General features: G+C 38.9%; 1 protein-coding gene across 1 annotated transcript in view; it reads left to right on the top strand.

Annotated features, from left to right (window-relative positions):
• CMYA5 (cardiomyopathy associated 5) overlaps nt 1-25153 on the top strand; it is a 98154-nt gene that overhangs the window by 58154 nt on the left and 14847 nt on the right. Inside the window, exons 4-9 of the mRNA XM_070796880.1 lie at nt 1065-1298; nt 2828-2850; nt 7294-7412; nt 12031-12180; nt 14702-14848; nt 16177-16324. Coding sequence (XP_070652981.1) covers nt 1065-1298; nt 2828-2850; nt 7294-7412; nt 12031-12180; nt 14702-14848; nt 16177-16324 — 821 coding nt within the window. The remainder of the gene's footprint in view (nt 1-1064; nt 1299-2827; nt 2851-7293; nt 7413-12030; nt 12181-14701; nt 14849-16176; nt 16325-25153) is intronic.

Here is a 25153-nt window from a genome sequence, read left to right on the forward strand (position 1 = left end):
GCTCTCTCTTCAATGAAGGAAGGGGATAGGAACGCTCCTTTGATATATGAACACAGCCCAGACATCCTTACTTACCTTACATCCTTTTACTTACTTACATCCTTACTTACTTACTTACATCCTTACTTACATCCTTACATCCTTACCAATCAGTCAGGATTGACAGGCTTCTGTGGGAGGCTGGAGTGCAGTTTCCCCATCACTCCTCATTCTAGCTTGCTTGTGAAAGGTCTGCTTAACTCCTGTTGTAAATCAGTTAAGTGAAAGTGAAGTCGCTCAGTCGTGTCGGACTCTTTGCGACCCCATGGACCGTAGCCTACCAGGCTCCTAAGTCCATGGGGTTTTCCAGGCGAGAGTACTGGAGTGGGGTGCCCCTGCTGGTTATTTTTAGTGCTGTTGCTGGCCAACCTCCACTGCCACCAAAGTGTTCCTTTTAGACAGTAAATAATATGATCACCTTATCACTAGCCCTCTAGTCAGGAAAATCCTGTGGATGGAGGAGCCTGGCGGGCTAAGTCCATGGGGTCGCAAAGAGTCGGACACGACTGAGCGACTGTCACACACACTGGTCAGGACAGCTAAGCATCTGAGTTTGTCCAGACGGGCCGTGTGGTTTCTCTGACTCTGGCAGAAGGTGCCCCTTCCCTGGAGAGCATCTGTGACTGTGGCACCCTGTCCAGTATCCTCGCTGTTCCCTCCTCCACACTTGATTTTAGTAGAGTGGGAAAGATGGCACCGAACCCTCTTGGCTACCTGATCTTCATTCATCGTGATGCCAGGTTTTGTCACGTGGGAATGCAGGTGGGCAAGACTTCCCTACAGATATTTTTGTGTGTGTTTCATTAACTAAATCCTTCTCTATAGTCTTCTTACAGTGAATTCTGTTGCAGAGACAACTATGGCAAAGGAGGTTGATAGGCTGAAAATTCAGATTGTGTGCATCGTCTGTGATTCTCTTACCAGAATGCCCAAGATTAATTCTTTAAAAGGCTAGTATTTCTCGTAAAAAATACATGTACTTCTTTTTTCACTCAGAATTGGTTTTTTGTTTTTATTTTTTTTAGGAAAACTGTAGTAAAAATGAGAAACGGCTAGAAGAACAGAATGAGGAAATGATGAAGAAGGTTTTAGCACAATATGATGAGAAAGCCCAGAGCTTTGAGGAAGTAAAGAGAAAGAAGATGGAGTTCCTGCATGACCAGATGGTCCATTTTCTGCAGAGCATGGACACTGCCAAGGACACCCTGGAGACCATCGTGAGAGAAGCCGAGGAGCTTGACGAGACCGTTTTCTTGACTGTAAGCACCATTTCAAACAGATCCAGACACCTTGAACCCAGTCTGACCCAAGTCTATTTTTTAAAATTCAACTTTTGCTATTTCCTGAGATCATATATATCTCTCTGGGGAGTTTCTATAATTCTCATTTAAAAATTATTAGGGCATGCCAGATGCTCATGGAAGAGGCCCATCCAGTCCTTAAAGCCATAACACCCAGATCCAGCGAAAGGGTGCATGGAAGCCAGCCCACAGCATCATCTGTCCGTTCTGTCACAATGGATTGGTTGCCTTCTAAGAGGGAGGGAAAGCAGCCTGAAAACTTTATTGTGCTATGCTGCCTGTGGGTACAGGCCTGATCTTGCAGTGCCCGTCCCCACTTCATGCCCTAATCTGAAATGACCTCTCAACCATGCCCTCTGAGCCTCACCAAGTGGAGAGTAACATTTTGGTACACTTAGCATGCAAAAGGATGAGATAGTATGACACCTCTTTTAGGTATCATGTTAATCTTTTTACAAGGGTCTTCCTGGGGACCAGATTCCTTAATTCAGACAAGTACCTTGTGCACAGGGAATCCCTTGGGTGCTCCTCCAATTTCGCCCAGAGGCAGCTCTTTGCTCTCCCAATTCCCTAAACCTGCAGTAGAATGCTGGTTCTCCTCAGAGCCAGGATTAACCAGGAGTGATGGCAATGTTTTCCTCCAGGGCAATTCCAGACCCAGTTGTCAACTCTGAGGAAAGCACCTTTCTATGATGAGCTGTCAAAGCTCCTCTGTCCTCCCAGCCCTTTAGTGAAGACTGGAGATGGAGCAAGGCAAAACCGGGCAGAAAATTTGGGTGGGATGGACGTGGCATCCTCAGAGGAGGGTGAAAATCATTCAGTTGCATTATGCTTAATTAAGGCAAAGCTTTAGTATTTTAAAATTAAGTACCTCATGTGCAGTATAACATTAATAAAGTGCTTTGTGTTCCCTAAGAACCTCACCTGGGTTTGATAAGAATATTTTCTTCTCTCTAGAAGAACAAGTTGTGAAAAAGAAAGCATGTTTTTCCTACTTATAAAAGTGATATATATCCAGTTTAGAAAATTTGAAAAATATAGAAAAGAACAGAGAAGGTATCATCTAGAGATAACTACTGATTACATTTTGTTCTCTCTCTCTCACACACTGAACACATTTAAGTCATTTTTCTTGCTTCAGAGAATTCAGTTCTGGAAACTAATCCATTTGTTAAAGAATAGAGAGCAGCAGAGCAGAGGCAACTGTTGCCACTTTGCTGATGGTAGAGAGTAGACCTAAAGCCCCCTCCATCCGAGACCCCGCTCCCCACCCCTTCTGAGCACTAGTTCCTTTGCTGCGTGGAATGAAGCCCCCCAAAGGAAACAACCTCAAAGGTAGCTGAGGAGTGTAATGATTATTAGAACGTACATAGTCTTAGCGCTCTAGGTCGGTTTTTCTTTATGGTTGTTAACTAGTTTCTCTCTCTCTCCCCGCTCCCCTTCCCCTCTCTCAATCTCTCTCTCTGTCTCTCTCATTCCTCCGTAAGTCGTTTGAGGAAATCAATGAAAGGTATAGAAAGCGTGGCTCAATGTAGTGGTGGCCGAGAACAGCATGACTGTGTGCTTTATTTTTAATATTTTGATGCTTTATAGAAAATGAGCTGCCAGTTAAAAAAGACATACATTTAGTGAGCTCCTGGGTTTGCACTTTTAGCTACAGCGCTTTTAAAAGCTAAATGAAAGCTTTTGAAAGAAAACTGCATGTGCTTTAGTTAAATAACAATTATCATAATGTAGATTTTTAACTGCTTCCTTGAGATGTAGTCTGTATTTCCAACCTAATCTAGACTAGGCTATCTTTTCAGTCACTGCGTACAGAACATTTTGTATATGCTTCGACTTAATTGGTTATATATGAGTATTTGAAAGGATCATTCATATCTGCCTTGAGCAATTTGATGACTTATGTAATCTTTAATGGAACGTTCTCTCATTTTCTCTTCAAAAGACAGGCATGCGTTTATCTTCTCTTTCTGTTCCGCTCACCTAAATGAATCTTCTCTTGATTTTTGTTTCATGTTTGTTGTTGTATTTAACACTCAATCTAAGAGAAGTTCTTCATTCATTTAAAAGGCAAAACACTCAACAAGAAATCAGGAAGTGTTGTTTATAAAAACACATAACAATAAATCTTTGTTTATCTTCTGAGCATCTGATAATGAGATGCTCATACTGATCTGACTCATTTTCCTTTCTGCCCCATAAACAGGCTTGAGGTCTTTCCTACAGGCTGAGCCTAATGTTTTTTTTGTTTTTTTAAATCAATTTTACCCTTTTAATGTAAATTTCTAAAATTGTGAATATCATCTTCAGTTTGCTTCATTCAGTCTCAAATTGTAAAATAGCATAAAGTGAAAAATCAGGAATTTGTGATATGTTAAAATATAGAAAAATGGTTTTCAGTTAGAAACCTGATTTTTTAGATGAGAACCACACAGATGAATCCTATTTACCTGTTAAGGAAATCTATTCAACAGAATATTGCCAATATGTACACATTTCTTCCATAATTTAATCACAATTAGTAGGAATAAAAAGATATGGGCAAGGAAATAGACAATGAAAAAATTGATAACAAGTGTATAATGAAACTAAAACTTCCCCCTTAACATTTATGTTTCTTATCTACATTAGACTATATTTACAACTTCTGGGGAAAAAAGAATATTGCCAAAATGCTTCAAGAAAACAATTTGTATATTAATATTGGCAATAATCAATAAGGGTTTTATTACAGTGGCTCTGTTATAAATAGAAATACTCAGGGAGCTTTAAAAAATGCTGATGACTGAGTCTTCCCTCCTGAGATTCTGGCTTAACTGCTGTGGGGTGTGGCCAGGGCACTTTTAAAGCTTGCTAGGTGATTTCAGTGCATAGGCAGGATTGAGAACCTCTGGTTTATAACAGCCTGTCCTCTGGCCCAGTGGCGCCACAGACTGGCTGTGCCTGAATTGCCTGTGTGGTACTTCCTGGAGCTCCAGCCCAGATCCACTACAGGAGTATCCAGCAGTGGGCCAGTTCTGGACCAGAACTGAGACCAGTTCTGACACACGAGCCAGAAGCACACTGCACAGGTCTGAAAACATACCCAGGCCTTGCTCCAGGTTTTCTTTTTTTAAAATTACACACTTCTTCTAAGTATTATTGATGTTTATTTTTACCCACCAAAGTATATGGATTGAGAATGCCATTCTGTATGCATTGGACAGCATATAGGCATTTTTGCTTATTTATTATACTTCATCCGCTTGTGGAAGATACTAATCAGCAAGAAAATTTAGTGAATGAAAATTTGCAAATGCATTTGCCTTCAAAAATGCTATAGTTTCACATTTTTTACTTTTCTAAACATTAGAATATTAACTTGCTAATATGCATTGACATGCGTTTAATTCTAAATACCATTTCTTTGGTTTTGTGCTTGAACTTGTTCATCTCTGTGTCTTTTTAATTAATTTTGATCTCATTGTCCAATTGGCAATGAGTTAATCTTTGGTAAAGCTGCATGTTGCCAAAATGAAAGTATACCTGGAATAACCATTATTTTTCTGTAAAGAAAAAAGATAACAAAATTCGAGATTTGATGAAGAAATATGAGCAATTAAAGAAAATCTTGTTAAATGTGCACACATGTGATGAAGATTGATTTTTTTCACTGAAATGAAACCTTTCAGGTTCTCATGATAACTTGTACCTTAAAGTCTCAATGTTATTGGTGTTCCTGTCTATGAGAAATGCTAATTTTCTAGTTTCTTCCCTTTGCTGCTTTTTCTCCCTCTCATGGTATTATATATCTAAAGGCAATGCTTGCATATTAAATGATTTTTCACAACACCAAAAATGCTTAAATTAAAGAATGCTGTCAAGCATATTTAGACTCAAAATTTGCATATTCTGAAAAACACATTTGCTTAGAAAATGCTGTTCTGTTAAGAGGACGCATGTTTTTTCTCTGTTTTGCTCTTTTGTGTTATAATAATGGAAGAGAGTCTCAACCATTTGTAGGACCTGCTCATAAAAAGACATCGGCTTGCCCTTAAACACACTGATAAATTTGAACAGATCAGTGCATAAGGGAAAATTCAAACATTCTACATGCTTTATCTATAGCTACAGCTTCTGTGCTGCGAAGAGCCCTCCATGTAGTCAGTGACACGTCCTGAGAGGGCTTAGTATATGCACGCGTAACCCCTCTTTGTTCATTTTGAGTCTATCACTTCCACCCTCTGCATCCCTAAAGCCTTAATTAAGGTTCACGTTGCCTTCCCTCATCTAGAGCATCCTGGGGCCTCCCAACTGGCTTCACCACCTCTCCAGGTGCTGGAGATCTTCCCTCAGACTCATGCCAAGGTGGTCTTCTAAAATTCCCTTGTGTAAAACCTTCTGTGACTCTCCCTGCCTTAAAGGGCAAAATGGAAACTCTTGGTGGTCGTGAAAGACTTCCCAGTCAAGTCACAAATCACCTTTCTAGTTCATCTCTAATTGTCTCCATTTCCCAGTTCTCAAGGTCCATGGTCCCCTGTGGCCCTTGAGTGTGTCTTACTTTTTTATAGCCCCATGCCTTCATTTATGCTGTTCTCTCAGCAACACTCATACTCTCTTTGTTGCCTAGGAAACTCCTAAAGATCCTTTAAGACTCAGCAAAAGTTACCTCCTCTTTGAAGCCCCTAATGGAGCATCTCCCTCAAATCAGAAGATAGTGAATTTTATTATCCCTAACACTTGTAAGCATAGTGAGCACTCTTTAAATATTTCAGTTATATTTTATCATTTTTTCCACTCATACTGATAAATTTTCCAGACCTAAGATCCTGATATTCTTACCCGAAGGAAACCTTGTCCTCTTACTGATTCACATATATTTATGGAAAGCCTACTATGTGCCAAGAAACATGATACTGTAGTGAAACCAACAAGTCCTTCTTTGGCATGTAGATTATACTCAGGTGAAGTAGACAGACAAAAACAAATAGGTTGTAATGAGTTTGAGCAAACAGCACAACAAAGTAAGAAGAAGCAGAGGACTGGCCTCTCTGAGGGGCTGACATTCTAATAGAGATCTAAATTAAGTGAGGTGGGAGCCACACAGGTGGCTAGGAGAAGAAAGTTCCAGTAGCAAGTGAAAAGGCTTAGAGGTGGGTGTGTGCTGCCCAAACCCCAAAGTCCATGGAGTTCCTAATGGTTGACTTAATTTCTGGAACGTATTTTCCGTCCTCTTGAGTAAGGTACACAGAGGAGAGCTCCTCACCAAAGTTTAGGCCCTCATGCTAAAGATAAATGCTTCTGCAGTCCTTCCTTCCCCTGTTTCCCTCTTCAGAATCAACCCTTTTTTTAAGTCCATATTTCACCTGGATGCCAATGCTGAGTGCATCCCTCCTAATAGGGTCCTGAATATAAAGAAAAGTTAACAATTTATATACTGTGGCTTATTTAGTCTTTCGAGAATAGATAGACTTTATCCTTCTTTGTTGCTGACCCATAGCAGTGCCTGACACTTAGCAGATGTGTGTATTTTCTTGAAAGACTAAATGGCTAGATGTATAATATTGAGAGTTGAAAACAGCAAAGACATCACAAAGTATGTGACTTTCCAGATGGGCTCTGAACCTTTTTTATCTTTAGGGAATAAAAACAATCATTCAAGTGTAATCATTTTTAGAACTAACTTTATAGAGGCAAAATTAAGACTGTATAATTCAATGGAATCTGTTCAATTTAAGGATATAGGAATGAAGTTTCTAATATTACCAGTTGCACTAAAGAATCCTATGAATAGATTTTAGACATATCTTCCCAGATTTTGAAACATTTAAAAGCCTTTTTGGCTACAATGCCTCACAAAAACCACCACCACCAAATACCAACAATAGCTTCATTTTGAATAATTGTTCTTAGCTTTCATTATGTATATGTTAATAATTTATTGACTTATACAGAATTATTTTCCCAACAGGTTGCTTTCTGCAATGGAGAACACTGCTTCTTTAGAGAAAATGCCTGCTGCATTTTCACTCTTTGAGCATTATGATGACAGCTCAGCAAGAAGTGACCAGATGTTAAAACAAGTGGCTGGTAGGAACTTCGATATATTAATTACCTCAGTGAAATTTGGCAGTTATTTCTTGTTTGTTTTGTAAAGTTTTTGAAGCTAAGGAATTATAACTGGAAAAGGAAAAATCTTTCTTGTAAGAATTTAAAGCTAGATTCTGAAATAAACTGTGAGACTAGCATACCATTTCAGTTATAAACGGCATTTCCATTTGAAGCTTTGTGACTGTGCTGGAATACTGAGGAGGTGGAAGGACGGAGCAGTGGAATCGAAGGGTCTTCTCTCTTTTTTTCTCAAAAGAAGATTTCTCTCTCTTAGAGATTATTTGCTTCACATCAGCAGCCAGGTATAGAAGGAAAGAGAAATCAAATATTTTCATATATGTTGTACAGGTTTTTCTTTCGGAGTGGCTTTCTCCTCTTCAGTTGAGTTATTTTTCCTTTTTTCCAAACTAAACAGATTAACGTAGAGAACTAACAGCTCAGCATCATGCTCTGTAGCCAGGAGCCTCCTCCTGCTCAGCTGTCAAAAGCATCCTGCCGACTCTTCAAAATATTTTTTAATGTGCTATTTTAATAAACAAGACAATGAAATTTATTTAGATTTTTTTCAAAGCTGCTGTGTTTCATTGAAGTAACCAAGTTTCACTAACTGTAAAATGTACTTAGACGCCCTCTTTAAAAGATGCTATAATCTTGCAAAGCAAACCATAAAGACAATTTCTGTTTTCAAATTGAGGATTAACTTCTTTCCTGTTGGGAGAGTTTTAATTTAGTAACTAGTAAAAATCTACTGTGTCTTCAAAAAAACTGAAAAACAAAAAAGCACCCCCCCAGCCCCCAACACTATATAAAATGAAAAATTCAGTTATTTGTCCTAATGGATTTTCTTTAGGTATGTCTCAGAACAAAGGGGTATTTTCTTATCATGTCTTTAAGAAGCATTTGAATGGAGCCAAGATTGCAAACCAAGAAATTCTGGTCAACAGAGTAGCTCTTTTATTTTTAAGGGATTCTTTTTTTTTTTTTTTTTAATTGGAGGCTAATTACTTTACAGTATTGTAGTGGTTTTTGCCGTACAGTGACATGAATCAGCCATGGATGTACATGTGTTCTGCATCCCGAACCCCCCTCCCACCTCCCTCCCCATCCCATCCCTGAGGGTCATCCCAGTGCACCGGCCCTGAGCACCCTGTCTCAAGGACATTCTTTTGAATCTGATGGGCAGTGAGGGGGCATTTGTACATTGCAGAGGTCACAAAGTGTCAGTGGTACATTCACAAACAGTACGTGTGGCCGTCCCAGTAGTTCCAAGCTGCTGGGGGGCACTGGTCTCTGAGATACGAACGCCGCACATTGCGCCTCTGCTTCAGAGAGTATAGTGAGAAACAGAGCGGCCCTGACGGTTCTTCCCTGCTTACGTGATGCTGGGCAGGGTGGACACTGTTTCTGGTTGGACTGTCCCTCTAATCTCACAACTCTAGGAGACAGGTTTTATTGTTATTCCCATCTGACAGGTAAGAAGATAAGACAGAACAGAGAATTGTTTCGCTTATTGCTCTAGATACACAGCTGTTGAGGATGTGTGTGGGGGGGGTGTTTGGCTTTCAGAGTCTCTGCACTTGATCCACTGGTCTGCACCAAAGAGGCTGAGTGTATTGCTGTGAAAGGGGGGATAACCATAGATTCGTGACACCCCAAGGCTTCTTGACTCTGCTAAGAACTTTAAAAAAAATCATGTAAAATGAAATTGTCCATTTTAACCCTGCTGAAGCCACCATTGTACAACCATTACCACTAATCCAGCTCCAGAATTCTTTTCATTTTGCAAAACTGAAACTGTGTATCTGTTAAATAACAGTTCCTCATTCCTCCCACCCACACCCCCAGCCTCTGGCAACCATCATCTACTTCCTGTCTCTATGGATTTAACTACTCTAAGGACCTCATCTAAATGGAATTCTGCAGGACCTGTCTCTTTTGTGACTGGCTTATTTCACTGAGCATCATGTCCTCTGATTTTACCCCTGTTGAACCATGTGTCAAAATGTCCTACCTTATTAAAGCTGGATAAATCCCATTGTATGTCGACACTGCATTTTGCTTATCCATTCACTTGTTGATACCCTTCTGAGTTCCTTTCACCTTTTGGCTACTGCAGATAATGCTGTTCTCCTGGGGACTTTCTTGAAAGCTCAGTTGCGTGGGACTCTGTATCCACTACAAGTACTGAAATGCAGGCTGATCTAATGCTTAGCTCATTGAGCATGACAGCTCTTTATGGGCGTGCTCTGTCAGGCAGAGGGAATCCATGGGGGTGATGCCTTTGCCCAGTTCCTTAGCCTATGACTGGAAGCCTTAAAATCATTTTGCATTTTTGGCATCACTCTTACTCAAGTTTCTTACTCTAGAAGTGTAAATAGTGTTGATAATGTATAAAGTCTGAACCTCTGATGTTCTTGTGCCGCATAGGAATTGTAAATTGAGCCACTGTTCGTAGTATTACATACATGGAATATTCATACTCCCTTTTAAATTTTAGAATAGTTTAAACAATAAAAGTGGTTCTTGTTTTGAAATAATATGTTTTAGTTTCATTGTTTTTAAAGGAGTAGGTTAGGTACAAAATTACTTCTAGCCTACATGCATTGCCTAATTCCCTACAACTGCCTATTCCTTAAAATTTTTTGATTGAGAGGGGGGCTCAATTATCAATTTAAAGTTTCCTAAGCTACCTGATATAGAGATTTCTGAAAAGATGTTACCATTTTAAAAAGCAGGTAAAGCTCAATGTATAATTCATAGAGGAAAAGGGAGCATTTTCATTGTTTGTTCTTTAAAAAGTTCTCTAGCACTACTTCAAAGATGATAGACAATAGTCAATCTGCTTGGCTCTTCCATAAACCAGGGCAACATGAAAATTTACTGAACTACATTTATCTGGTGGACCCCTTTAGAATGTGACACTGATTTTCTGCTGGGAAGACAAACAGAAAAGTCAAGGATAGTGTAAGAGCCTCTGAAGCACTATCAGCCCTTGGGGAGGGGCTCTGACAGGTGGGCTTCCTGCCTTCTCATGCAGCCTCCCGGCATGTCTTACGTCTGTGGTCCCTCTGTGTTTACCAGATGAAGGGTGTCTACTTCAGCTCCATCATCAGGGTCTTCCTGCCCTCTCCCCTCCGTTTTCTGTGCTCCTGCAAAGGCCGTGTTTCTTTCTGAATGTTAACACTGGTTATGTGTCAAGTACTTTGCTAAGCACTTGATATGCATTATCTTGCTTTTTACAACAATCCTGGGAGGAAATAGTATTATTGTTGTTTTCCTGTTTTAAAGATGGAGGAACTGAAGCTGAAGTAACAAAGCTTACAAGTAGGGGATCTGGCGTTTAACCTTAGGCCAGCCTCTGCCCTCCGAAGCTCATGAACTTGCCCATTCTCTTATCTTCCTTCTCATTTTTCATAACTATGTATTTCCTCAGCTCTTTATTTCTGTATTGAATCTCTTCAGTGTGTCTCTTTTTGTTCCATTCTCTAAATTTAGAACCATTTATTTCTTTTAATTTCCACTTTCCTATTGAACTAACCTTTGTTTTCTTTCCCTTCATTGTTGACTTTTAATAAAGTAATCACATAAAATTTAGCCTATATTATTCAGCAAGCTCATCTCTCAGGATTGTTGACTGGAAAATAATAACCACAAAAATAAATTTTAAAACAGTTCATCTGTTCCACTATGGGAATAACCTTTTCCTCTAATTTGTAAACTATACTCAATGCTTTTGTATGTTAAAAATTTTGGAGAAGAATTTCATAGGAGCTTAATTTATGGCATTGTATATACATAAATGTTCAATATGCATAATTATAAACTTTTTAAATCTCTAGTAAAATACTCAAGAATGTTGTTGCCTTTAAAATGCAGAACAATGGATTTATACTAGATATCTAAACCTGATATTCATTTTTTTTTTTTTTAAACCTGATATTCAAATCAATTAATAGGGTGCTTTTTCCTCATGTAATTTTTACATTTTTTAAGAATTAAAAAAAATTGTAGGTATAGTCATGTTGGATATGGGAAAATGGGATAGTAGTTTCAGAAAGTGTATTTTGATGTTTTACTCATGCAAATCTTTTGCAGCCTTGATGATAAAGCAACTATAGCTAAAAAGGGTTTCATCGATCTCTATCTGAATATAGATTCTGTATTGACATAGAAGGATATGATATTGGTTACTAGCAATGCAAACTCAAGGTTTTATTTTGAAGGAAAACCAAATCATTTGGTACATCCTCTAACTTGTATAAGTTTATTACTCTCAAAGTATAGGACTGCAGAAGAATATTACCAAGTGATCCCATTGGGAGATCCATTTTTTTTTTTCTATGTGTATCATAGTGTATATGTATGCGTGCAGAGAAGACATTTTGGAGAGAGTTACACACAACTATAATAACAGTGGTTGCTTCTAAGGGAAATCCTTGGGGTTGGGGGGCTGTTGAGAACAAGATAGGCCTCGCATTTTTCCTCCATGTACTTCTATATTGTTTGTATTATTGTCAATAAGCACAGGTGACTTTTGCAAAAAGAAAAGAAATCAATAAAACAGCATTAGTTATAATAAATCTTGCTTGTATTCCAGTTCCACAGCCTCCTAGATTAGAACCTCAGGAACCCAATTCTGCCACTAGTACAACAATTGCAGTTTACTGGAGCATGAACAAAGAAGATGTCATCGACTCATTCCAGGTTTACTGCATGGAGGAGCCACAAGATGACCAAGAAGTAAACGGTAGGATTGCTAACACATATTCAGATGCATATGTACATTTCTACATCTTAATTGTAGTATTTAAACATATACCTATTATGACTCTTTCCACAAAGCATTTGTAGCCACTTATAAAAGCAACAATGAACCAGCAATTATATAATGAAATGACATATAAGCAAAATTTGGAAATCAGGACCAAAGAAAACTAGAATGAATAAATATTATCCTAATGATGAATACTTTACCATGAATAAAGGTCATGAATGAATACTTTTCAACATGAATATTTTAACTGAAATTCAAATTTGGCTTTGAGTTCTCAGGTTAACAAGAGCAATTGAGTGATTCTCATTTTCAGGCATGAGGTAACATACCAAAGTGTTGAAAACAAAGTTTCGATCAGAACTGAAGTCTAAAACACAAGCATAAAGTGTCCCACTTTGTAGAGGAGAAATGAGCTGTATATAGGACACTGTCTTCCACAGTAATTTTAGTGCAAACGCAGCGTTGACGTTTTCATGGCTGGCGTTTTCATGGTTGGCGTTGTCTCAGATCCCCCTTTGATAAAAGCTGCAAACAAACTATGAAGGTAAATTCAGAGTTCACACTTCTCAAGGCATGAGAAGACTGTATCGTGTAGTCTTCTGGTGTCCCAAATTAACGTGAAGATAGAGGAAAAAGTGCTTGGGAGGGTGAATGGATCGCATGTCTTACAGTTGAGCCTTTCGTAAACATCTCTCTGTTCAGTAAGACCTCTAGTAAGTCCTGGCAGTCAGGCGGTTTGATGGATCAGAGTTGGGAGTGCTGACATTCTGTGTTGCCTGTTGAAGGTAGACCCATATTTTTGGAAATTAGATGAGCATGTGACAAGATTGACATGGAATAGGAACCAATTTGTAATAAGAAATGAATTATAACTTATTTCACTGTTAATCAGTATTTAAGTCTTTTGGGATGTCATGTGATACTTAGAAAAAGTAAGAAAGCAACCATAGGCATATTGTAAACTTGGCTAAATTTGTCTGTAAGAACTCATATCTTATTGGGAACCTGTTACCATACACCTGTCACAGCACAACAAGAAAACTGCTCTTATTCGCATTTGCAATTGAGAAAATGGATGTGAGATTAAATAATTTGCCCAAGACCACAAAAATTACTTGGGACCAGGACAGGTTTTAAATAAAGATCTTTCAGACTTCAAAGCTTATGTTTTTATTTGCTTGACTCTGTGTTTGTTTTGTTATACCACACTTCACCTCCCTGTATATCCAGTTATATCAAAGAACCTCATGGCTCTCCAAGACTCCTCTTAACGACTGTTTATTTCCTGGAGCACTTTATAAAAGCGCTCCACCTGCCTACCTTCCCCTGCCATGCCCCAAACACATACCTGTCTTGTGTCTCATTCCTTTGATGCCTTGAACTCTGCTGATGCCAGTTCAATAATCTGATGGTCTAGACTGTGGTACTGTGCTGTGTGGAATAGGTCCCCAGTAACATATATTATGTGCTTTGTTAAAAGGAGTACCAGGCTAAACGACTTAGTCTAAAAGGAGAATTCTCTTGAGAACTGCAGTCCCGGGTTCTAGGCTAGGGGGAAATGTTTTTCAGTGTGTATGTCTTTATGATGTTATTTAAGCCAAAATTTCATCCAGAAAGTATATCTCACTGGTAAAAGAGATGCAGTTGAAGAAACCTGCTGAGTTGAAGATTTCCTAAATTTACTTTAAAGGGAATAATCTGGGTTTCTTAACTGCAGGGGTTTTGAAGATATGACATCCTAGAGTAATATCAGAGGATACTTGGAATTACCAGGGGCTAATTTAGAAAAGAAATTGTTCTTTTAAAAGGAAAGAAATTTCAGTAAGAATAATCAGATTGGCCCAAGGAGCAGGTGTTCAGAGTGTTACTGAGTAATATTTACTACTAAAATACTTAAAGTAAAATAAGTAATTTTAGGAAATGTCTTGATTGAACAAAGTTATTTCTTAGAACAGTTTATGTTCTATCAACGATGTTTAAGTATTTCTATCAATTATGGAAATCTCTAGTTGAAAGAATTCTGGAATTCATGATAAGGAATCAAGATTTGAAACTTTGAAAATTATACTGAATAGTTTGCTAATCTATAAAGATGCTTTTTAACATTGTACATTTAGGAAACATGGGATTGTCCTTATTTTATTACATACTCTTTTAAAATATTGCCATTGCTTAAGACTTTTCTTGAGAGTGAATTACTGAGATTAACATAAATTCCATGCAATTTTAGTATTTGCTATTAAAACAAGTTACTTTAATTGTGGTATATGAATCTGACTAATGTGCTATTACAAGTAATACTATGTCATTCTACTTATCTTTTGGAATGTTATTGCTTGAATGTTCTTAAATGTTATCTACCACATAGTGATATCTGTAAGTTTATCAGTTTGTATTTCCCACTGAAAAATATGTAGTTGAATTTTTCCAAAAGCTATAGCTTTCAATTAACTTAGGAAGATACCTCAGAGTTTATGATTGTGTTTTATGCTAGATTTGGTAGAAGAATACAGAGTGACCGTGAAAGAAAGCTACTGTGTTTTTGAAGATTTAGAACCTGACCGATGCTATCAAGTGTGGGTAATGGCTGTGAATTTCACAGGATGTAGCCTGCCAAGCGAAAGGGCAATCTTCAGAACAGGTAAGGAGATGGTAGGGGCTTCCCAGGTGGCTCAGTAGTAAAGAATCTGCCTGCCAATGCAGGAGACATGGGTTCGAACCTTGGGTTGGGAAGATCCCCTGGAGAAGGAAGTGGCAATCCACTCCCGTATTCTTGCCTGGAGAATTCCATGGACAAAGGAGACTGGCGGACTATAGTCCAAGGGGGTCACAAAGAGGCGGACATGACTCACCAACTAAACAACAATACGCAATGACAACAAAAAGGAGATGTTAAGGGGGTGTTAAGAGGCAATACTCAGTTCTTTACAGACTATTAAGATCAACCAATAAGTGTTTGTTAAGCACCTGTTGCATGCTGGGTATTGCGCGGTGCTGCATTTGCAACAGTGAATAAGACTGGGCTCCTCTTCTCAAGAAGCTCATACTCAAGTGGGGGAGATACAAAACAAAAAATCATAGAAATTGTGTGGTAAGGGCCGTGATCCAGAACACTCTAGAAGGATATCCAAGACTGGCTGGGGCAGGGACAGGATCAGGAATGGCTTCCTAGAACTCATGCCTGAATGGAATCATTAAAAGACCAGTAGGAAGTAATATGTTAAAGGAGTGTATTCCATCTGAAGAAGACATATGAGCACAGGTGTCAAGGTAAGAAAGAGTAGGGAGTGTGCAGGTTGCAAAAAGAATTTTGGTATTATTTCTTTGACTTAAAAACAAGGGGAAGAGGACATGAGCTAAGAAAGGCTAGTACATAGAGTTCACACTTGCTAAGGTAAGAAGCTCAGGCTTTCTCATATGGGTGCTAGGAGCCCCCAAAAGACTTTCAGTAATGGTATTCAGCTGGAAATGCATTCTTGTGACGGAATCTTTTCACAGGTGCTTAAGCACGTGTGTCATAAGCCAAGTTTGCATTATATTTAAGATAATTGTAACTGCCTTAGGGAGAGAAATGACTTACTCCCTCTGTTTTATCCTTTCTTCTTGCCTTTTAAAACAACTTATTGAGTACCTATTGACGGCAAGATCATGGCAGCTAACTTGTGTGTAAAGGAAGGGGCAAAAATCTTCATATTCATTTGCTTGTATATGTATGAAGAAACCATGGTAGGATTTATGGAAGAATTTATAGAAAGCTACTATTAGAAGCTGTTTGGGGGTGGGTGAAAACTGGGCGGTTTGAAAGCAAAGATGAGAGGGAGACCTTTCAGTGTGTATATTTTTATACCTTTTGGGTTTTCAACTCAGGACATATTAAAAAAAAAAAATTAAAACCATCCCCAAGCCCAGCGACCAGGGAAGCAGAACTGCCACTGACAGCTCCACAACTGCCCTGTTCTGTCCCCGCAGCCCCCTCCACGCCTGTGATCCGGGCTGAGGACTGTACTGTGTGTTGGAACACAGCCACCATCCGATGGCGGCCCGCCAGCCCGGAGGCCACCGAGACCTACACTTTGGAGTACTGCAGACAGCACGCTCCCGAGGGCGAGGGCCTCAGGTAAGGACCGCTCTGCGTGGGAAGAGCCTGGGGTGTCAGAAACCCAGCGCAGGGCTCTCGACCAGCCTCTAAGGTTATGCTCACAGAGGGAGAAACGCTTCCTAAAACCCTGCTGTGCTAGTGAAGCTGTTGACTTGATTTGCAAGTCTATCACTATTCATCAATGAACTCTAAGTTTGTAATAAAGCACGCGCTACAGTGCAGAATGGTGGCTCCCTTGTAAGAAAAATGTATGTGAATTTTAATAAGATAGAACATTCTTTGAGGTATATTTAACTTGAATCATTAGACAGGATATTGCATATGTTCTGTGCTTTTTTAGTAGTCATACAGAATAGGTACCACCTAACTCAGGAAACTAATAGTGAGCACGTATATAATGTAAATTTGAATGTCTCCATAATATATTGGTAATAAAAAGGAGCTAATTACATTTATATTATCACAGACATACTTGCCTCTTTTAGAGCATGAAAAATCTAGAGATTTTCCAGGAAAAAAGAAATGTAAAGCTCTCTCAATAAAAACTATGAAGCTAAAATTTATTAATAAAAGGCTGTATATCCAGTGGGTCTTTGTTAAATGTTAATTTATTTACTGAGGTGGTGTTTTGTTAACCTCCAATCTGTGGCAATAGGGAATGATGTTCCATGATGAATATTTATATTATTATTATTAATATCCATATTTTGCTAGAGACATTTAAAAATCAGTAATTTAATGAGGTAAATTATTTTGGTAGGATATGGAACTTGGAAATAGTGGTATGAAATCAGACAGCTTTTTAATAAAATCTATTATTTAAGCTCTTGATTATCTTCCTGATCAAGCCACAGCTATTTATTTACTTATGATGTGAGGTTTCATTCAACTGAGCAATAATTATCATTTCTTTCAAGTATGTGAGGATAAGCTTCACAAAATAATGATCAAAGGATGAATTAACGCTGAGTGGAGTGTGTAAGGGTGAGATGTAGGCATTTCAGCTGAAGTGAGAACACAGTAAACATACAAGAAACAATGTCTCTGTTAATGTGCCAGTTGCTGGAAGGCAGGACTTGATGATTAGCAAATAGCTGAGTGGTTAACTCAGAGAGAGAAACACACACACACACACACACACAGAGACAGAGAGACGTAGGAAGAGAAAGAAAGAATCGAGGAAGGAAGATAGAGCGAGACAAAGACAGAAACACACAGAGAGATTATTACTGGCTTCTATTAAGCATTTACTGTATACCAAGTCACTGTCCTAAATGCCTTATGTATGTTGCTTTATTTAATCCTTACATACACTCTGAGAGCTAACAGATGCTTTGAGAGCCTAGCAGCTAGTGAGTGGCAATCAGGACTGAAATCTTGTTTTATTAGATTTCAGAGTCCAAGCTGCTAACCACTGTTGAATGTCACTCATGAGAGTCCTGGACATTCTCTGCATAGAAACTCTTGATGCTGTGAGAGCATCTGATCAGAAGTGCCCAAGTCCCCAGGCAAGCTCTCCCATCATTCTCCATCATCAGTGAGGAAAACCCAGTTCTTTCCAAGGCAAGACCAGACCATGAAGGAGTGCTTTGGAGTGACTCATCCCTGTTATAGCATTGGTCCTCAGCCAGAATTTGCATAAATAATACCAACACAGTTGGGTTCTAAAATCAGCAGAAATCTGGAAACCCTGAAACCTAGTAGCCGTTTCACTGAGGGAACTGTGATGTCATCTCCTAAGTGATGTCATCTCCTAACCCTCTCGACAGTTCTAGAAGGGAGGTCATGACTTCCATTAAATGAGACTCAGGAAAAAAAAAAGAAAAAAAAGAAAAAAAAAAAAAATGAGACTCAGGGAGGTTAAATAATTTGGCCGAGGTATTAAATGATGGAGTGAGAGTTCAGAGTCAGGATGCAAACTCAGGTTCGTCTTATTTTTTCTACTAGTTCTAAAACTTGCGTCATTACACAGACTGCGTTAACATACCTAAACAGCCTGACAACTTGGAGTTATTGTATATCCTTGGTTTCTTTTGTCATATGAAAAACATAGATGTAAAGAGAAAACCCCTTTAGTTAACAGTTTTCCTTTCTCTGGTCATTCTGAGGCTCTCAAAAAAAGTTGATTTGATATCACTGATGAAGAATGCATTCCAAACAAATCCTTCATCAAAGCTAGAGAAATCAATGACAGTTTCATTTCTAGGAAAAAATGGCCTTCCATCAATCTCATTAAGACAAAAGTTGAACTTATTAAAACATGACTAGTCATTCATTTATCCCTTTGAGACTTTGCCAGTGGGTTCTCTTAATTTTTCTTGCCAAAGGAGAACATCTGAGAGGCTGGATAAGCAGAAGTTTATAGAAGTTATGGACCAGTACAAGAATCCTTTGTTATTGAATGGACCTGGTCCAGCAAGTTTAGAAGTGAAGGGAAATTCTGCGTTCTGAGCCTTGTTGATAGCTTGGGGCTGTGTTGGAGATGGACCTCTTTCCCAGTTGGGTGTTAAAAGACCACTCAGTGCCAGGAGGTAGAATGGTATGTTCAATCCACAGCTCAAAGATGACTCTCCAGGCTCTCTGGACACTTGATGAATCTCACAATAGGTCGTTTTTAAGGCAAGCACAATTTTGTTGGCCACAAATCACTACCCTGTTTGATAAGTCACATCAGAATGATCCCTCACGAATACAAGAAACCTCAGTGCTTTATATCTCTGGTTGGCATCAACAAACTATGAAATAATTCATCCTTAATTTCAGAGGCCCAGGGCTGCAAAACTCATTTGTATCTCTTTTGGTTCTCCAATTTAAGAGTTCAGGAGGGAGAGAAAATTCGACTCTTTCGGAGTGGTCATGTGTCTTGTGTCTTTGACCATCTGGTTCTTAAAACCAACTTTAAAACAATTCCTTACAATGTCTGATGGTTCAAAACTCTACTAAACATTAGCTATTTAGCAATCATCTATATTGCCAACCTCTAGAATGTCAGCTGTAGACAGCTAGTCAGACAGTGGAACTGATAAACAAAGAATCTCAACATTTTATCACCCCTAGCTAAAAAACCAAACCATCCCTAGTTTTCAATTTTATTAGAGACACATTCTTCACTTTGGTTTCTGCATAGCAGTGCATAATTGAAGTTATTTTGTGTCTTGGAAAGAACAGCAAGCCAAGGATTGTCTGATCCCACTCACTTGTTGGCTCCATAAAGGGATTATTATGTAAAGTTGCAGCCTCAATGCTTGGGACAGTATCTGGCATATTGTAGCTACTCAATATGCATGTGTTACCTGAATGGGTATATATCATTAGCATGGAATACATAATACTGACAACAACAATAAAAGTTAGGTCAGTTTTGAGGATAATGTCATTCAAAATCAGAAAAAAAAAAAAAAAAAGGCAAATTGTGCCCACAGAGTAAAGAAGAATGGTGAATGAGTTAGTTTTAGTGAATGGATATTTAATTAGGAAATAGGACTAGTCTAACTTGGAAGACTGGATACCTTTTCATGGATCACTTACAGGGAAGAACACTTATAATCTTATTTATCCATTGGTTACATAACCCTTGCATACATTCTAGGTTCTTTGCAAAAACCCTATGCTAAATCAGATGTAAAAACAAAACACATACAAAAAACCCCATTAAAAAAAACTGGGTAAGAACAGGAAGCTTTTCTGTGCAGCTCTTCATTACAGGTCTGTTTAATGAGTGAATGAGTAGATAAATGATGGCATTAGCCAATCTCCTTTTGTCCTTGCCAACTCCAAGTCATCCCACTGACTGGAATCTCTAGCAAAGAAAAGATGGAGAACTAAACAGAACTAAGAACTAAATGAATTTAGATATTTCTCACCCTCAATCCCTGAAAAGACAGACAGCCTTAAAAGCTCTCGTCTGGAGTAGGAAGAGAAATTGAAATGAAAAGGGGAAAAAAGGATGACTAATATGAAATTGCACATACGCACACGGGGGGCATTGATTACCCTTTAGATTAGGGAGTCTAATTTTGGTTGCCAGAACAGAAACACATCCATCTTCAGACTGGCATTCACTCTCCCAGAACGATGACCTCTAGAAATTCCAAAAAGATGCTGGTTGACCTCTTAGAGGAGGTGTTTAAATGCAGTGAGCCCATTGCGCTCCAGAGCTTCCTGACGTGGTGTCTGAAACAGCCGAGCAGTTGTCTCCATGCCATCATCCTCACAGAAGACACATTTGCATACTTCTGTGTGTGGGCACTGTGGCTCCAGCCCAGCAGTTGGCCCCTGTTGGGCTCGGGGGTAGGCGGGAGTGACAATCCCTGGCTTGTGTGTGGGGGCTGAGGGAGCTCCTACTCAGCCTTTCCTGTTTTTCTTTGAATGCTCTCCTCAGGTTGGGTGGGCTCAAAACACTTTGAAAAATTTTCCACCGCTCGGCTGTTTCCTCAGCTGTTCTGTCTCTCCTGTGTGGAGAGAAGTCAGCAGAACTGTGGGTGGAGGAGGGAAAACTGAGAGAAATATAGTACAGGGATTAGCCGTGTGGGCTGTGCAGAAAGAAGCTGTGTACTGAATGACAAATCTGTGAGACTCAATACGCCACGAAAGTGGTTGGTAGTGCACTTCCTGCTCCCCGGCCCCGGCCAAGGCGATGGGTGGAGAGACCCTCCTGTGTGGGCTGGGCTCTGGGTGCTGGATCTATGAGCTCCTGTTTCTCCTGCTTCCAGCTTTTGGGGTCACACGTGGTGGGGCAGAACAGGATTGTCTGTCACAGCTGGGGATCTAGCTGGGGACACCTGCCACTTTGTCCCTATAAGGAAAAGTAAGGGTGAATTTCCTAATGAACTCAATGCCTGATCAGGAGACGAAGAATCCCAGCATTTGAAAAAAAAAAAAAAAAAACAAACATTTTTTACTAAGCTTTCAACTGAACAGGTGATGACTGACCACACAGTCTAGGGCAAGTGATTTGACCTTTTGCACAGCCTGTGGGTAAAGGAGATAGTCATTCCTCCCCCATGCTTGCTTCATAGGATGACAGGAGCACCACTGACATGATTGGGCCAAAATTCACAGAGTAATTAAGAGGTAATAGGATAACCTACCCCCCCACAACTCCACCTCCACAGAAATTCTTGGCATTCAGCTTTTGCTCAATGAAATCTTTCTTCCCAAATGAATCTGATTTAACTTTGATCATTTAAAATTCTATACACCTCCTGCTTGTATAGTAAAGCCTCAGTCAATGGAAAACCAACCTCTTCTTTTACTTTTAACTTATGATCTGTCAGTTTTCAAAACGATTCCAGTTGTTCACAATGAAAGACTCAGTCATACTAAAGCCACTAAAAACAACCCTGTAAGGGCAAGAGCCAGATAATGCAGAGGTAAGGAGGTTGTTTCACAAAGCGCAGGTTAAGAACAATACCTCAATGGAACATGCAATTTAAATATGAACTTCCTGGCAGCTAAAGTGAAAACAGAAGAGTGGGGGAGAGAGCAAGAGGGAGAAAGAAAGAGATTACATAACTCATCTCTTTTAAAAAAAGGAAGCACAACGCTTCACTGAGAGAGACAATTCTATTTCTTGACATTCAGTTATAAGATGAATTTTTCATGTAGATCTTTATATAAGGGCTATTGAACAAGATAATAGTGATTGTCTTTAAGAGCAGTTTTACAAAAGATGCAAAAGCATTCCCTATGTAACCCTTTTTTAAATGGGCTCTGAAAGTATAATTTAAATCACCATTCTGTGCAGGTAGTTCTGTGGGACCTCAGGTAATTGTCCACCTGTGTGACCTTGGAGTGGTAAAGGAGAGGTTGGAGAATCCAGAAGAATGAATAGATGTTACTAGGTTCTTGGGATTCTCTGCCTGAAATGTAAATGGTGTCATTGAAACTTTGGAGGGTAACCAACTATGGAGAAAACTAAACTCTAGGATCCTTCTGCTGGAAAGATCTCTTTGATTGACTCTCTGATTTTGTGAGAGATTCTAATTATAGGAAAGCCTGAGTTCCATGGGTCATCAGGATTCTGCCCTCATGTTACGTTTCTACACTATTATGAACTAATAGTGATGTTTAGTTAACACTGAGTCTTATAATAAGACTCATTTATCAAATAAAAAAAAAGGCCTGTTGAGAAATATTTATTTACTATGTTTAAAAAAAAAGTCAACATATAAAGAATTTACGTCTTAATCCTGATTTAACAAAAATTTTCATCTTAAACAGAAAATTCCGTGTTTATGGTTAATTAAGGTTTTATAAATGGCTTCCAACAGCGGAAACTGTTTAGTTGTTCTTGTATTTCATGTTGCTTAAGCACAAGCTGGAATCAATATTGCTGGGAGAAATATCAATGACCTCAGATATGTAGATGACACAAACTTATGGCAGAAAGTGAAGAGGAACTAAAAAGCCTCTTGATGAAAGTGAAAGAGGAGAGTGAAAAAGTTGGCTTAAAGCTCAACATTCAGAAAACTAAGATCAGGGCATCTGGTCCCATCACTTCATGGGAAATAGATGGGGAAACAGTGGAAACAGTGACAGACTTTATTTTGGGGGGCTCCAAAATCACTGCAGATGGATTGCAGCCATGAAATTAAAAGATGCTTACTCCTTGGAAGGAAAGTTATGACCAACCTAGATAGCATATTCAAAAGCAGAGACATTACTTTGCCAACAAAGGTCCGCTAGTCAAGGCTATGGTTTTTCCAGTGGTCATGTATGGATGTGAGAGTTGGAATGTGAAGAAAGCTTGAGAGTCCCTTGGACTGCAAGGAGATCAAACCAGTCCATTCTGAAGGAGATCAGTCCTGGGTGTTCTTTGGAAGGAATGATGCTAAAGCTGAAACTCCAGTACTTTGGCCACCTCATGTGAAGAGTTGACTCATTGGAAAAGACTCTGATGCTGGGAGGGATTGGGGGCAGGAGGAGAAGGGGACAACAGAGGATGAGATGGCTGGATGGCATCACCGACTCGATGGACATGAGTTTGAGTGAACTCCGGGAGTTGGTGATAGACAGGGAGGCCTGGTGTGCTGCAATTCATGGGGTCGCAAAGAGTCAGACATGACTGAGCGACTGAACTGAACTAAACTATGTTCTCATAGATTTTTCTTCTTATTCCTATTTCTCCTTCCCACCCCTTCTCACCCTGTGCTATCTTACAATTATGTTTTTCAAACCTAACAGATCATTAAAACAACAACAACAACTGGGATACTCGTTAGAGTTTAGAGTCACAGGCCCCTCTTAAGGATTCCTGTTCAGAAGGTCTAATATGCCCAGGCAGGTATGGGAAACATACTTTACTAGCTGGTCCCCATAGAGCCCAGCAGTGTGCTCTCTTCACTGTTCACATTAAATGGTGTTGATTGACTGGCTGAATGTTGGTGCTGCCAACCATAAGAGCCCACTGTGTTTTTAAAAAACAGTTCATACTTAGCCATCTGTTTGCTCTGCAGTGACAGCACCATCCGTAGGCTGCTTCCAGGAGTCACGGCACTGGGTTTCTCCATGTTGTTTGTACACATGCCGCCCCCTTTTCCTGGGAGGAAATATGTTCAGATCCGGGTATTGGACATGGCGGTGCAGGGGACCACCACTCCTCGCGGTGACCAGCCCTCAACTTACCTTGAGCACATGCACACCTTCCATCCAACACAAATTGTTGCGTTATAAAATTCCTAGAGAAGTTACTTCATAGAATTCAAACTAATGTGCATTTTGCAAACACATTTAACCAGCTTCTGAACTTGTAATATAGCTCTGAAAGTAAACTGTTTAATCAATTTCAGATAGATAATACATAAATATGGTACAAATTCAAAAGACACACAAGAGAATACAGTGAAAATTGTCTCCTTTCTATCTATACTTCATTTCCTCATATCTCCCCGCCCCCAGAGGCAATTACTGTTATCTGATGCATATTTATCTTTTTAGATAGTCTGTGCATATATAACAGCTATATTTTTTCAACAAATTGTAGCATACTATATATATTTCTTCCACCTTATTTTTCTTATTTAAAAATATTTCTTGGTATCTCATGGCAATACAAATGGAACTGCATAGGTTTTAAAAAAAAATTTCATTGTATTCTAAGAACATAATTTATTTGACTAATTGAGAGGCACTTAAGTTGTTTCCATTGTCACAAACAGTACTGCAGAAAAACCCTTGTGCATATATCATTTCATACATGTGCAAGTATATCTGCAGGGTAAATTCCTAGGAGTATCAGGATTGGTTAGAAAGTAAGAATATTTTGAGTTTTGATAGATATTACCAAATTGTTTCCATAGACGCTGTAGCTGTTTGCACTCAGGCAAGCAGCATGTAAGAGTGTTTCGTTCTCCATACTTTTGTCTACACAGGGTGTGATAAAACCTGATCTTTCACAGTTTGATAAGTAGAAAATGGAATCTTATTATAGTTTAATTGTGCATTTCTGTTATTGGGTGAACATCTTTTTGTATGTTTCAGAGTTATGTACTTCCTTTTCTATAAACTTTTCATTTCCTTTACCCATTTTTTTCCTATTAGAGTGTAGTATTTTTTCTTATTGATTTGTAGAAGTTCTTTGTTTTTAAAGGACATCAGTCTTCATCTATGATACAAGCTGCAATTAAAAATTTTTTTTTGCCATATATATATTTTTTTAAATGTTAATACTAGTTAATTCATACTTTCAAGAGGAAGTGTGGAGTAGGGAATCCAACTTTATTTTTTCTAATATGGCTATCCAGCTTTGCCAACATTTTCCTTTCTGATTTGAACTAGTTCCATTATTATATATTTAAGAACTTATGTGTTTGGTGCTAGTCCCAATCTTTATAAACTGTTCCATTG

The sequence above is a fragment of the Bos indicus genome, chromosome 10 (assembly GCF_029378745.1).
Source record: "Bos indicus isolate NIAB-ARS_2022 breed Sahiwal x Tharparkar chromosome 10, NIAB-ARS_B.indTharparkar_mat_pri_1.0, whole genome shotgun sequence".
In the NCBI taxonomy this organism is placed as follows: Eukaryota; Metazoa; Chordata; class Mammalia; order Artiodactyla; family Bovidae; genus Bos; species Bos indicus.